The sequence below is a fragment of the Hirundo rustica genome, chromosome 14 (genome assembly GCF_015227805.2).
Source record: "Hirundo rustica isolate bHirRus1 chromosome 14, bHirRus1.pri.v3, whole genome shotgun sequence".
NCBI classification, from domain to species: Eukaryota; Metazoa; Chordata; class Aves; order Passeriformes; family Hirundinidae; genus Hirundo; species Hirundo rustica.
Genome location: NC_053463.1, coordinates 5,396,847 through 5,412,519, shown reverse-complemented (window position 1 = coordinate 5,412,519; position 15,673 = coordinate 5,396,847). Strand labels below are relative to the sequence as shown.

General features: G+C 47.0%; 1 protein-coding gene across 1 annotated transcript; it reads left to right on the top strand.

Moving 5' to 3' along the window:
• Positions 1 to 401: 401 nt before the first annotated feature.
• Positions 402 to 11,878, top strand: SAP30L (SAP30 like). Its single transcript, XM_040078221.2, has 4 exons — positions 402 to 727; positions 2,505 to 2,627; positions 4,257 to 4,355; positions 6,297 to 11,878. Exons 1-4 carry the CDS (start codon positions 542 to 544, stop codon positions 6,423 to 6,425), a joined length of 537 nt encoding a protein of 178 aa, XP_039934155.1. The 5' UTR covers positions 402 to 541; the 3' UTR covers positions 6,426 to 11,878.
• The last annotated feature ends 3,795 nt before the right edge of the window (positions 11,879 to 15,673 follow it).

Sequence of the window (15,673 nt, the reverse complement as noted above, 5' to 3'; positions counted from 1 at the left end):
CCCGGAACACCTCCCTCCTCCCCCGGGCGGTCCCGGCCCGGCACCTGCGGGGCAGCGCAGGGAGCGGCCGGCTCCCCTCAGGTCCGGGGGGGCCGCGCCGCCGCTCCCTCCGCGCGCCCCTCACGGCGACCTTCCGGCCGCGGGGGCCGGGCGGCGGCGGCTGACGGACGGCTGCTCCGGCCAATCGGCGCTCGGAGCGGCGCGGGGCGCTCCGCCCCTCCAGCCGAGTGGCCCAATCGGCTCCGCGTCTGCGGCCCGGGGGGCGGGACTTCCGCGGCCGGGGAGGCGGTTTTGTGTGTGCGAGCGCTGCGCGGTCCCGGCTCCCCGCGGGCGGCGGCGCTTGGGGGGCCCGGCCCGGCCCGAGCCCGCGGGCAGCGCTTGGCGGCGGCGGCGGAGGGGAGTCCCCTCCCCTGCCGTAGTGGGGGGCCCCCGCGGGGGCGGCGGGGTCCCCCCGAGGGCGCGGTAGTACCGGCGGCTCGTCCCCCGGTTGGTCCCCCGGTTGTCGGCTCCGCGCGCGGGGTGAGGGGCGGGCAGGTGGGCGATGAATGGGTTCAGCACCGAGGAGGACAGCCGGGATGGGCCGCCCGCCGCCCCCTTTTACGGCCAGAGCTGCTGCCTCATCGACGACGGGGACCGCTGCGTGCGCCCCGCCGGCAACGCGTCCTTCAGCAAGAGGATCCAGAAGAGCATCTCGCAGAAGAAGCTGAAGCTGGACATCGACAAAAGTGTGAGTGCGGCCTCGGCCGGGGCTGCCGGGCGCCGCCGAGCCCCCCGGGGGGGCGGCCGGGCCGGCCCCTGCCGCCACCGCACTGCGGTGCCTCCGGGGAGATGCCGATCCGCCCGGCGAGTTGAGCTCCCGGGCGGCCGCGGGGTTCGCGGGCTGGGGGTGCGGGGCACACACGGTGCCTCCGGACCGCGGTTGTCCATCCTCAGCCTGACAGCGCTCGGGAAGGCAAGGACGTGCCTGGGTGGACCCGGCTGTTCCCCGGGTGCTGAGCCGGCTTTTCCCTGTGGCGCTGCCCGCCTGCTGAAGCATAATGTAGCTAAAGCCCGTGTTTGGGAGGCAGGTGGTGTGCGGGGAAATAAAGGAGCGAGCTGTCAGTGCTTCGGAGGCAGGAGTGCTGTTCCCATTGCGGTTTCAGGTTGGAAAAGCTGGTTACTGTCAGGTGAAAACAGCGCTGTGGTTGCTGCTTCAGTCAGGCGGCACTGACGTTACTTCTTTAATTGGTAAGAATGGGTGCTGTAGAGAAGCAGGTTAAAAACCGAGCTGGCACTGGAGATGTGCTGCCTCTGCAGCAGAGCTTATTCGCACACAGAACAGCCCGGTTTGCTGCCTAATGACATTAAGTGGCAGCTGTCAGCTCGAGATAGAAACGGGTTATTTGCCCGGCAGAGAAATAGGCAGAGCAGAGCAGATCACAGAAGGAATTTCTCAGTTTCTCAGGAGCGATTTCGTTAACGGAATTCAGCTCTGCATGCCTTTCTCGCCCGATCTTTAAAGATCAAAACCGCTGAAAAACAAAGCAAAAGCAAAAAAAAAAAAAAAAAAAAAAAAAAAAAAGGTGAAGTTTTGAGTCAGTCTGTTTGGCAGCTCCCCCAGTTGGTCGGGTCCCTTCTGCACAGCCGAAACGCATCGTGTCACGGGAAAAGTGACTCAGTTTGAAACGTTCTTAAAAAATAGAGCATTCCTCTCAGTTGTAGTTCTCAGCAGATTTGTCTAGTGGCGTAGTAATTTCTTGCATTTTAGAGATGAGTCTTTGTTGACAGATGCCAGGCTTTAGAAACAGAAAGGGGAAATCAGACTAACGCAGTCAGAACAAAGGGAAAGTGTAAAGCAGGCTGCATGGAGTGATTTTGGATGTAGGGTGCCTGTGTTATCTGAAGATATTTTGCCCTATAGATGCCAAATAATTTTAATCATTTGAAGTCCTTTGTTTTGCTAGCTCTAGTGAGATAATATTTGTTAAAAGAAAGGTTCCGTGGCTGCACAAGCAATAGGAAGGAGGCTATTCTGCATTTGGATTGTTTGTTTTAAATGAGGTGATCATTCCAGGTTTTATTTGGTCTAGGTTTTGAGACACTTGTCGTAATAATCCTCTGTACTATTCAAGCCAGAAAGTTTTCAAGAGTGAAACAGAATAATACATTTTTGATAGTTACCTGCTAGTAAGTTCTGAAATAAATGCACTTCCTTCAGGCAGTCACCCATTTTTTCCTGACATATGATTGCAGCCATAAAAAAGAAATATATTATCTGCAGAAGTTCAAGTTCAGCTGGAGCTCGAGTTCTTTGTTTTCTTTGCCTTTAGTCTTTGTAAGGTGAGTTATCTCTGAATAAGGAGTGTCATATCAGGGCTGGGATTTAAGATTAGAAATTCCTTGATGTCAGTTAGTCACGCTGGTCTTCAGGGATACATCTCAAGACACCGGTGTCTAAGGATGCTGTTGGATGCTGTTTCACAGTATCTTTTTTTGATTGCTTTTTCACCACTTCTGCTTCTCAGGTGAGACATCTGTATATTTGTGATTTTCACAAGAACTTCATTCAAAGTGTTCGGAACAAAAGGAAGAGGAAGACAAGCGATGATGGAGGTGACTCTCCTGAGCATGACACAGATGTTCCGGAGGTTTGTGAGCTGCTTTACCAGTTCTTAGCATGCTAAAGTTTCCTTTAGATGTTCTCATATATCAGAAAATATTTATATTTTAAATTGCAAGGCCATTAAAGCTGCTTTGGAGTTAATTTCACTTTCCAGGAAGAGTTTTTTTCTAATGCGTGGTGTCCTAATTTTCTTAATTCCCATATGACTTCTTTGTCCATGTAAAGTTTTCTGTAAAAAGAGGTGTGATAAGGTAACTGCACAGTTTCATGTATGTACAGTTAAAATTCTATTTGATACTAAATTTTTGAGGCTGAAAAGAAGTTATTTTTGGTGGTGTCTAATGCCCCAACATAATTCTTTTTTACTTAGTGTGTATCATTTTGCAAATACAGAATTCAATAGGTCACTCTTTTTGATTGGATATTTGATACCAAGGAATATTGAGCTGCTCCAGATATTTGCATATATGGTATTTTATAGCACTATTTAAAACTACCTTTAAATAGTTTGTGACATTTTTATTTTCAGGAGATAGGCCTGGGGGAAGTTTTCTGTGATAGAGAACTCTAAAATAATCCTTTCTCTGTGCCGCTGTGTGCTGCACTTGCTTCAGTGATGTTTCTGGTACTGTTGACATGGCAAAAGTTGTGCAGAGGTGATGTTCAGAGAAGCAGAGCGTGGCCACGTCAGCAGAGCCCTCTGCTGGAAATGCCAACCTTATTGGCAAAAAGCCTTTTATTTCTGAAAGAAAAAAATAAAAGCCACCAAGAGACATTTTGCCAGCAAAACTGTGTCTTGGTGCAAAGCTGGTGCACACACCTCCTGTGTGGAGGTGTTGAAAGAGTAGGAAGTTTTTGATATGTTTGGTTTTTTTTTTTAAGATAACCTGACCTTTTGTTATCACTGTTCATGTTTCCATTCTACAAGGTTCTCCATCAAAAGTTTCCTGTTCAAGCCTTGCAGTAGTTGCCAGGGTGATTGCTGAAGACCCGGTTGGCATCTAAAAATGTTGGTGCTGTAGAGCACAGAGAGCATTTGGTGACTGAAACCTGACGGGTGCACGTCACCCAGCTGAACAGGGAACTCTGCACCGTGTCAGTTTTAATGTCATTTCCCTCTCAGTTTTCAGCAGAGATTCCTTTTGTCATTGAAACTTGGCATTTCCCACATGATCTTCATCTTCCCTGCTGTAACCTCACCACTACCACCCCCTTTGCTTTTAAACTGTGCACTTCCTATTTAAGTATTTGAATTTCATTTCATCTCTGTACTCTGTTTTATGTCACAAGCCGTTTGTTCAATGCCTGCTAAATTGTTATTTCATGTGTGAGCTTTTTAAACCTTGTGGGAACAAAAGGTTCCCCTTTGCTTGGAGGTTGCAGAGGTGTAATTGAGAGCAGAAATTGGCCAGCAATTCTGTTGACAGCATGTGAACCAGAACAAAAATTTCTATTTCCCTGAGGCTATTTTGGTCCTTTAGTATTAACAAATACAAAATATACTTAGGTTTGTCAGTAAGACAAGCCGGTGTGGTTCTGAATGCAAGCAAGGAGAAATCCTGTTGAGGAAGAAGTAGTTATTTTTAGGTATTTTTAGATAAAATAACTGCTCAGAAGCCAAAGGTAGTGCTCATGCCGTCTTCATCACTTCCAGGTTGACTTGTTCCAGCTCCAAGTGAACACCCTTCGACGTTACAAGAGACATTATAAGTTGCAGACTCGGCCTGGACTCAACAAAGCTCAGCTTGCAGAAGTAAGTAAGGACAGCAGTGGTGTTATCTCTGTCACAAGGAGACTTTTTATCTCCTCTGTTCAAGGGCAGGTTTTGTGGGCACTCCCACCTGTGTGACTCAGTGGTACGGACCGAGTGCCCTCAGAAAGGTTTCAGAGAACGATGCCAGCTGAAAGCTGCCAGCTTGCTTTCACCTGGGACAGGCTTGGAAGGCACAGACGCTGTTTGTTGAAAGCCTGTTCTAGTAACTTGCTTGTCTCTGCTTCCTTCCCTACCTTTTCCATAGTCCCAGTTGGTGCCCTTTAGGGAGCAGAAACAGGATCCAGGTTTTGGGTGTTACCTGGGGATGGCTGCTCAGCTGAAACTCAGACTAACCCCACTGATCATCTCCCTAAGTGCTCCTGTTAGTTTGTCTTTCCTCACAGGCACTTGAACACATTGGAATTGCTTATTATTAAAGGCAGCACTGCTGTCCATGGATTCAGGTTCTTTATTTCCCTCTCTTGTCCTGATGATTCTGTATTATAAAAGGCTTTTTTTTTTAAAGGGCCTCTGCTGCTTTCTCACCATATGGGCTACTTGTTCAGAAAGAACTCTCTGTCTCTCTCTGGCATTTGGGCGAGATGTGCTTGCTGTGCTTCTGCTCTGCTCTCTTTCCTGACTTGATCTGAAGCCACGCTGTGGGAAAAATCTTCTCTAAACTTGAAAAAACTACTAATTGCTGATTAGTACTGAGGTTGGTTTTGTAAGTTGTGGCTTTCACAACTGCCTGCCTAAAACTGTCTGGTTTGCGTTTACTTTTGCTTTAAAGAACAAAAACCTGACAGACCGAAAAAGTCAGCAAGATACTGTCTCTCTTTCAAAGTCAGCCAGGGAGTGAATATACAGAATATAGAGAATGTGCAGTGTAGGGCAGGTAGGAGTAAGTTGAACGAAGTAGGATGGGGTTGTTCCTCATTAGCAGTCCTGATTTATCATATTTTAACTAACCAGTTCATGTCTGTCAGCTGCCTCCTGCCATGAAGGACTGCCTGCTTAAGGAATTTACCATGAATGTACCCAAGAGGAAAGAAAAAATCAATTACTGTGCAGGCGGAAAATAAAGGGAGCCTAACTTAAAGCTGTCACACACTCCCCAGATTTCCTGTGAAGCCTGAGCAGCTTTGACTCTACACTGGATCCTCACCCAGCTCCCATGCTTGAATCACTGCTGCCTGAGGCTCTTACACTCCTCATGCTATCCCACCATGAGGGAAACTCAAGCTTCCATAAATCTCCTTGGAGTGACTTATTGCTCACCCTGCATCAGAATCCCATTCTAGATCTGTGCTGGGTACCAAAAAGAGTTTCTTGTATGTGAGAAGCAGATCTTGTCCAGCTCCAACATGTTTTCTACATTCACTTTCTGAGGAAAAAGCAGCTAATGTTTCAGGGCTCATGCTACTGTCAGAGAGGGGTAGCCCTAAGCAAACCCTAAGCCCCCTATTGCAAATTCCCTGGTGTTCCTTTCAGTGAAAACTTAAGAGCCCAGAGGAGATCGCTTTGGATAAAACTTTGCTATACCTGGTTCACCCAGCAAAGTGCTACAGTGTTTCTGACACTCTCCTTTAAAACAGGGAGGTGCAGGGAAAGCTTGCTCACCGAATAATCTCAGCTCAAAATGTCGCTGAGGAGAAGCTGTGCTGCTTTGGCAGGAGGACATTCTGGCTTCCAAATTCCTCTTGTAGGTTGGCTGCAAATCCTGCTGACATAGCAAGGCTATGCTGTGTTCATACACACATTGCAGCTGTAAAGAGAGAGGGAGGTAAATGAGGACTGACAGTTGGAATTAGTGCGTGTTTCACTCAAAGGATAACGCGCTCAGTGGCCATAAAATTGTTTTTTGGAAAGTGAAGAGAAACCCTGTTCTGATTATTTCTAGTTTTTAATTGCAGCATGTCTCTTTACCTGTTGTCCTTCTAGACTGTCAGTCGTCATTTCAGGAATATTCCAGTGAATGAGAAGGAGACACTTGCATATTTCATCTACATGGTAAAGAACAACAAGAGCAGGCTGGACCAGAAATCAGAAGGCAGCAAGCAACTCGACTGAAGATTAACAAAACTTGGAATAAGAGACACCTTGAAGGAACATGTGGTATTGTGCATTTTAGGCTTATAAAAACTAAATATATTGTAAATTTTTTTTTAAAAAATGCAGTGTCTGGATGACAGAAAAAAATATAGACATTCTTATGAGGAGTATTTGAAAACATGTGCCCAGCATGTTTCCGAAGACTTCTTCCCCTCATTTCAAAGTCATATTGGAATAAAGAAATGAGGATAATGGGGAAACCAAATAAACCTGTAGAACTGTGGAGTTTGTCAACTTGGTGTTTTAAACCATTTCTGGAAATCTACATCTCAGTGCAATTCCAAATCCCAGATGGAATTTTTTTCACTGAATTCAGGCTGCATCGCAAACCACCATGCAGTTTGTTTTGATACAGGACTGGAAGAGCAGCAGAGATAAAATCCATTGTCAAGGTGCATGGGGCAGAAGTTTGTCTGAAGCTTGCTGCTCACCAGCACATGCTCTGTCTTGCCTTGAGTCAGTGCTTCAAGTCCCAAACTTCTACAAATGCTCCAGCTCACCAGATCTACTCCAGTGAATGCTACTTGACCAGTCTGAAATTGATGAGAGCTTTTTGCCATTTTTTTCCTCCCGACCCCATCCAACACAGATGCCAACCGACTCTCTGCAGTCTCTTTTCTAATTTCTTTAAAGAACTCGCTGATTAAATTTTCTGTAAGCATTTAAAAACTTCTGCATTTCTCTGAATGTGGTATTAAGGCAAACACAACCTATTTGGTGTGTCTGATCATGTTGGTGGAAGTCCTTAATTAATTGATTTATGCAGATTTCAGTGATGGTATGTGAAACAGTGGCTTGAGGCATCAGTCACTTAATTTCTGTGTCAGGTCAGTCTCAGTCACAAGTGGTGTGCATTTTATACTGAAGCTTTAGCAGGTGTCACAAAACTGCTGTGTGCATTCAGGGGCTCTGTTTAGTCTAAAGCAGATTTATGGTTGAGGCACCATAACCAGGGCAGCGACCTGACTGGAGCATTTCACGTTACATTTCATCTCCCTTTGCAATGGGCAAGAAGCATCAAAGCGTTTGCCTTTCCTGACCATTACGTGTGCTTTCATGAGAGCTGTGTGAGTGAGGGTGGCACACTGGTGCTTCCTAACAGGGCACTGTAGGAGGAGATCACCCTGATTTTATTTAAAGCCGAGGTGTCCTTACAGATAATGCAGTGATTATTTTGGCAAAAGGAGCTTTTAAAAGTGTTGGTCGTGACTGACTGTTCTCCAGTGACCTCAAATTCTCTTCAGGGGATCTCATGATTTAAAGCACCGCTCTGTTTCTTTGCTGTCCTGACCAGTGTCTCCATTCTGGTACAAGATGCCAAGACTCCACATAGAGAGGATATTCTTAACAAGCCTTAAGCAACGAAATGAACAGTAGAAAACTTCGGCTAGCATTTTGTAAATGACAGGTTTTATTATTTCAAAACTGGATGAAGTTTTGTTTAAGAGCTAAACACACTGGTCATGGTCCCAGCTTAGTACTGCATTGTGTTTTGTAAGGCATGAAGGGTTCACTTAGTGAAGCTCTTGTTGAAGCTCTCCCAGGATCTCCATAAAATTGAAGTCACAGTTAAAAGCAAGTTGTTCACATCACTCTGAACTGTTTGCTAATACTCCAAAAACATGTTCAACAAACTTCAACCTGTCTTAAGTCCTGTGTCATAGGCAGAAATACTCTGTTGTGGTACATGTCCCATGTGTGACATCTGGGGAGTGTGATTGTTTCAGCATTTCCTTGTTCAATTCCTTATTTATTTTTAGAACATCGTACAAGAGAGAGGTTCAAGGAATGAGGAGAGAATGTCTCCTGTCGGTATTTCATGAATGTTTAAAAATTTCCTATTTGTGCTGGTCCTTATTGAAAGGGTGGAATAGTTCCCACATCAGTCAGCACGCTCTGGCTTCTCTCATTCAGGACAGATGGTTAGAAGGGTACATTCTCTGACTGCATGACAACCTTCAAAGTGCTCATGTAATCAGAGGATGTTACCAAGGGAAAATGAGTTTCTGAGTTGAGAGGGTTATGCCTCGTTGTGATTCTTCCCCTGTACTGGGCACTGGTGAGGCCACACCTCAAGTGCTGTGTTCAGTTCTGGTCCCCTCAATTCAGGAAGGACGTTGAGGTGCTGGAGCAGGTCCAGGGAAGGGAAATGAAGCTGGTGAAGGATCTGGAGTACAGGTCCTATGAGGAATGGCTGAGAGAGCTGGAGTTGCTCAGCCTGGAGAAGAGGAGGTTCAGGGGGCACCTTCTCATTCTCTTCAACTCCCTGACAGGAGGATGGAGCCAGGTGGGGACTGGTCACTTCTCCCAGGCCACCAGCAACAGGACAAGGGGAAATTTGCCTCAAACTGCACCAGAAGGTTTAGGTTGGACATTTGGAGAAATTTCTTCACAGAAGGGGTGATTAAATATGGGAATGGGCTGCCCAGGGAGGTGGCAGAGTCACTGTCCCTGGAGGTGTGTAAGGAAAGACTGGCACTTGGTGCCGTGGTCTAATTGACACGGTGGTGTTTGGTCATAGGTTGGACTCGATGATCTCAGAGGTCTTTTCCAACCTAATTGATTCTGTGATTCTGTGATTCTAGACCAAAACTGTAAAAATGTAGTTTGTTTGGGATTTACTTTTTTTGTGGTTGTATTTTATTTTGTTTTATTTTTAATAGTAAATAAATCTGTTGGGGTGTTTTAGTAGCCAGCAGCAAAATGATTCTTTTCAAGGAAATATGGTGGCAGGTTCCATCTGTTCAGGTGTATTCACTGGAATGCTTTTGCACCGAGGTGGTATCCAGGAAACTTTTCTTTTCTTTTTTTTTTCCTGAAATAGTCAGTTGATGTTAAATGTGATCCTTGTTGGTTTCACTTCTAAAGCAATTATACTTTTTTGAAAAAAAAAAAAAAATTCTTAGTGAAGTGTGATGATGAAGAGATGTTTACCAGCCATTAGCAGTTGTTTATAAGGTGGAAAGCTTGGAGGCAAGACACCAAAGAAACAGAAGAATCTTTGGCTGTCATACCCCATGGCCTTATAAACCCCTTGCAAATGCCTTATTACCTTGTTCTCAATTTAGCTAGAGCAAAACACCTTGAGCAACAGAAAGCTGATGGTCTTGTTGGAAGGGTCAGCCACTTGCTGGCTCCTGTGCTATGAACTGAAACCACACGTCAATTCAGTAGCAATATCCATGTTCAGGGTGCCTGTGATTCTTGAAAAGCATTTAGTGTCTAATAACCAGAAAACGTAACAATGCAATTGTCGTTGTGTACGATAACCGTGCTGTGTGTTCGATTCCTTATGCTGCATGCCAAGTAAAAGAAAAACAAAAAGACTTTCCAACTTTTTCTTTTAAACGTCAAAGTAAATGTGTTTGAACCTCACACTTGTGAAGCCATGAGGTGGGACATTTTCTCAGCACTTTTAGATGGGACTTGTTGGAAAGGTGTAAGACCCAAATCGCTTTGGCTGGTATGATTTTTTTTTTTTTTTTGCATTTTGCTTTTCACAGATGGGCCTTAAATTCTGTCTAGCTTTGAACCATGGAGCACAAGCCTTGGGGGCATGGAGGATGACCAGATGTCATCTTCTATTTATAATAGTGGAAGCTTATTTTTTACAAGCCTGCATAGGTGACATTCACCCTGGGGCAGAGGAATTGTCTCTGAAGGTCTCCAGCCATTATATAGCCTAATGCAATTCCATAGCCTAGCTCAATTCTCCTTGCAGAGTTCCATTAACTTAATTAGAGTTCTGAATAGATCCAAAGCCATTAGTATGCAATCCAAATAATGCAGAAACATCTCTTCTGGGGTTAATTTCATCCTGTATGCTGACCCTCTGCTCACTTCAAGGGAAGGAGAAGAAATCATTGCTGGTAGTTATTGGCTTGAGCTCAACTCAGGGGAGTTGGAAGCATGCAAAGACTTGAGTCAGTAGCAACCTGATGGCTGAAAAGTGCAAACACATCCAAGGAGGCTCTGTTAGAATGCAGTTTTCAAAATTTCATTATCTGAAAGATTATTGTATATCAACCTGAAGTAAACAATTGCATTGAAAAGTAATGTTTCCTTTGCCAGGCACTTTAGATGCTCAGCCTGAGAAAAGCAGAGCTTTGTACCACTTCTCTCCGGTATTCTGGTGTCCCAGTTTTCCTAAAAATTGTGGCTGTAAACCACTAGATACCCCGGGGTGCAAGAATTGACCAGAACATGTCAAGCCTGGCATTTCAAGTGAGTCCAAAGTGCAAGCTGGGTTCGGAGAGGCTTTGAACACAAGAGCAGAAATAATCTGCAGTAAATGGGAGTTTTCACACGGGTCATGATGGCACAGGGAGGATGAAGCAGGACATGGCCCACAGGGAGACTGAACAAAACTCGCTTCCGCAGCAGCAGCGTGGAGGGAGATTTGTTCTGCGTCAGCTCTTGTGATGGATGTTTTATGAGAGGGGGAGGAGGGCGAGCTGTGCACTTTACATCTTTTGGTTGAGCCAAATGTAAATACCAATGGGAGATCTTCAGCAGGAACTGCAGTTGGAGGGGAGAGGAGGGCTCTGCTGAGGGACTGTTTGTTTAAGTTCGCAGATCGCTGGACTTCCCTGCAGCACTAGAGTCACTTTGTCTCTACAGTTTAGAAATGTGGGTGATACAAGGTGGCCTCCCTTCCAAAAGGAGTCCTTCTGCTCAGAGTAAGGACTGAAGGGTCCCAAAGGTGAAGGAATGTTATTGATGCCTCACTCCTCGTGTCACTGATTCCCTTTAACCACCTCTAGCTTATGACGTTAGGGAGTTCTCACTGTCCACTTTCAAAGTGCAAATGACCTGTTAGGATATAAGATACTCCTTGCACTTTTCACAGCTATCTCTGGTCTCGTGTTTTTGACTTGCCTGTGAACACATCTGTTTGGGATGAACTCAATGCTTGAACAAAGTGTGGGGAGAGGGGGAGGCTCCTGCCTTAAACCTGAACTTTGCAAGCAGCTCTGCAGGCCATCCTGTACATCAGCAGGCTCCAGGAGCTTCTGGCTTACCTGAGCCTTACCAGGGCTGGCTTTATTCCTGTCCTACCCACGCCTCTGCTCCACAGCTGCTGCAGGGGAGGTGGGTAGCAGGTAACTTGCAGAATGGTTTGGAGTCTTTTGGCAGGCTTACTGGGAGAGAAAACTGTGTTCCCTCTTCTGTTTCTGGCCTCCATGTGTTGTGCTGATCTTATGCCAAATGTTTTGGACACCTTGTATTTTTAACTGTAATATAGCTGTGTATTGTTAAAGCGACTTAGTAACTTATAGCAAAAACTGTAGAACTCATTTCTCCGAGGTGTAGGAAATGTCCTGCTTCCACTGTGTATGAGACTTTAACTCTGTACTGTCTGACAAAGATAAAATTCTGAATTTCACTTTAATAAATGATCTATCTAGCAACCAGGCCCATATTCCCTTGTTTGCCTTTCTGCCCTCAGCACTGACGGTTCCGGAGCCAAGGGAGTTCTGCTTTGTGTGGATGTTTTGTGCCAGGCTTCTCAGATCACTGCCTTTTCCCACCCACCTCCCCAGGGCTGGAAACACTGCAGACATGGAGCAGAGAGTGGCACTGCTCAGTGGGAATGCCAGGCCTGCAGTAAAGATCTCAGGTGATGGGATATTTTCTGACAAACCCATGTGGGTTGCACAGGTGCAATTCATGGAGTCTTTTGAATGCAACAAAAAGACAACTTGCAAGAAAGATGGAGGCTGTTAAAGAGCCTCTAAAGAGATTTTGGGGAGTGTTGGGCTTTTCCATGATGGGAATTCCTCCCCTCCTGTATCATGGTGAGTCTGTCAAGTGCAGCTTCTCACTTGATTCATGTTTCCTAATGAATCTTCTTTATGTCTAGTTCAACCCTGTGCTTCTGCTCCTTTCTCAGGCACATCCCTGGCTTCATTTCATGCATGATTTATAGCTCCTGTTGTCCAGAGTCAGACCTGCACGCCCAGCTGACAAGGTGGGCACAGCTCCAGAGCAGTAATGACATGGACCATCCCAACACTGAAGATCTTTTCCCATGAAATGCTTTGTTCATTTCTTCTTCTGATACTCCTCCTGGCCATCAGCCTTACAGGCAAAGGTGCCTCGCTATTTTGCTGCACTGAGGAAGCAAGTGAAAAAAACTGGGACTTGAGTACTCTGTCGTGATGTTTTTAAAGGCTCTGCTGGCACTGTTTGAGTCATGCTTTTTAGCCTTGATTTTTAGCCAGGAAAGAGGTTGTAGTGTAGCTTTTCACACACTTGGGTTCTCACAGAGGAGGGCGATCAGATGTCGAAAGCTTTACACCCAAAACAGACCCCAGTGTCCCCAGTGCCTGCCTTTGTGGATGTGTCTTGAGGCCTTAATGGACCAGGATAACTTTGGAACCTGCTGCTGTGCTCCAGGGGGTTGTGTCTCAGGGAGCTCTCAGCTGAGGAAGGCAAGACCAGAGGTGACACAGATGGGCACGGTGGAACACGGAGCAAGGCTGGATCACATCACGCAACCTGTGTGCTGTCAAGGGTTTTTAGGAGGTACCAGGGGAGAGTGTTCAGGTAAGGACAAGGGCAGCATACCCCAGTGGAAAGGGAAAACTCTGTCATTTGCATTCCTAAATTGATGACAGGGGCTCTTCTGCCAGCACAGTGAGAAGGAGAGGCAGCAGGGCCAGAGGAGAACAGCTGTAAGCAGCAACCTTGTTGTGCAGGTGCTGACCTTAGTAGAAGAGGGTATAACAGATACTTTTGATAGAAATAAACTGCCAGTTAATCTGTTATTTATATAGAATAATGAATAATGCTACTTAATCTCATGTTTGCTCCCTGCCAAGAAACTCACCGAGGATTTCAAGCTCGAAACCAAGGCGGAATCTGCTCAGTCTTTTTAACACACACTGCCAAGCGAAGGAGCCAGCAGGTTGATCCGATGGGCTGAGAACTGTCCCTCTCCGCACTCCCGGCTGCCGTGCGAGGGCAGTGTTAGCTCAGCATCCCGGAGGGGAGGATCGCTGCCCCTCGGAGCCCAGGGCAGCTGCGGGGGGCACCGGGGCCGTGTCCCCATCCCGAAGACGCTTCCTTGGCAGGAGCTGGCTGTGCCTGTCAGGGACCGGAAGCAGGATTATGCTGTGCTGGGATGTGGAGATCATAAAAACGGTTTGTTTGGGTTTTGAGGGGTTTTTTTTTCCCGGTTGGACATTGAAATTGAACACGTCCGATGCTCTGCGTGAGCCGTCCTGCGGCCTTGATGGAAACCAGGCCTCGCTTCCCCGCTCCCCAGCAGAAAGGGCAGCACGGAGGACCAGGGAAAAATGCGAATGTGGATTTAATGGTTTTCTGTCTTAGAGATGTGGCTGTGCAGGAGGAGTGTGGAGGGGAGACTCAGGACTTGCTTGCCTTTTTTTCCTTTTTTTTTTTTTCCTTCTTTTTTTTTTTTTTTCTCTTTTTTTAAATTTTTCCTCTATCCAATAAGGGATAACTACACAGCTCCACCAGCACTCAGTTCTCACTTTACCAGGAGCTGGAGTCCATTTCACATCTCCTATCCTTGCAGGCAGTGCTAGCTTCTTTCCTAAGTGCCTGAAAACCCCTCAGTGTGCTTTTACCTAATTGCCTTTGGAACTTTCTCCAAGGTCTGTTCCCTTTCCGTGTTGCAGGGAGAACTCCGTGATCACCCCAGCACCTTCAGCAGGAACACCCCGGTGCTGTGGGGAAGAGGGAACTGTCAGCGAGCTGAGGTGGCTCTGCTGTTTCTCCTACCACAGGTATGGACTGCCAGAGAGCGCAGTGATGGGCATCCCATCCCACATCCCTGTGTCTCTTCCTGGCCTTGACACCTGTGTGGGCAAAGCCTGTTGTGTCCAGCTCCTTTGCATCTCACTTTGGTGTCTGGGTTCTCAGCAGCTCCTGCACCCAGCCCAGCAGCCATGGCTGGGAGGAAGCCCAAGTAAGCAGAGGAGGGAGATTCACGGTTCCTGCAAGCTTTGTGCACTAACTCAAACTCGTAACTCCTTCCTGTGTCTCAGTTTGGGAAGGAGCTCCTGGCCATGGCAGTTAAACCAGCCTGCTCTGGCCCCTGCTTTCCCCTCTGCTGCTCCTGCAGGTCAGTCACAGGCCATGACAATTTTGTCAAGGTAGCTGCAGTTTGAGGCAGAAAAAAAACCTCTTTTCCTCTCAATCCCTCAGCTTTCAGCTGCTGGTGATGCCATAAATTCCCCTACTTCTCTGGTTACTGTAAAGTCTTTCAGCGTGGCCAGGACCTGAATTCCTCACACAAAAGAAGAAGCAGGGGGAAAGGAAACAGCAAGAAGGGCCTTCCCTGCCTTGGGGACCTGTCACAAGGGCTCAGTGAGGCTCCAAGCATGTGCCATAGCTCTGCAATCCCTCTGCTCTTAGGTAACTGCCTCTCACTCCCCTCTCCTCTCACCAGTGCACACCCTCCTCCCAGCCTGTGCTTCCCACTCGTGTCCCAGCAGCTCCATCTGGCTCCTTGGCCCCTCTGAACAGCAGGTTCCTGGAGCTGCAGCATCTCCAGGTTTGTTACTGCACTTCAGCTTTGGAGTAACCAGGAGAGACAGAGCTCATCCAGCATCACAGGGCTGGCACCAAGGCTGGACAGTGCTGGTCCTCTGCCAGTCCTTCCATCCTGGCCCTAATCCAGCTGCTGCATGGCACACAGGTGGGCTGCTGTGCCACCCCACACCACCCACCCTCGCCTGAGGGCTGTGCTGAGATGTGGGAGATCACTGGGGAAATGGCAGTGGGCATTGCTCCACCGCTGAGCAGGACAGGAACAGGCAATTCTGCAGAAAGCTGTAGGTCTCTGCACTGGAGAAAGAGCCTTCATGGAGTAAAGGAGCAGTGCAGGTTGGCTTTGGGGAGGTAGGGACGGATGATGAGTTTGTCCATTGTTTGAAGGGTGGCCCAAGGTGCAGGGTTCTTGGTCTTTTCCCAGCAAAGGCAGCTGCATGGAAAAATTTTCCCTGGGCAGAGCTCAGAGCCAAGCAGGAACTGCCACAGGGGTCAAAACCCAGAGAGTTTGGAATTGGTTTAGAAAATAAAATAAAAGCAAGAAAGTAAAAAAAATTAGTTCATCTACCTTGTGGCTGCAGAGTCTTCCCGTGCTTGGATATCATTTCTACAGCTGTGGATTGGAAATGCATCTTCTCTTTGGATGGGTCTTGGAATCACATGACTCCAGGAGCATGGAGATTTTG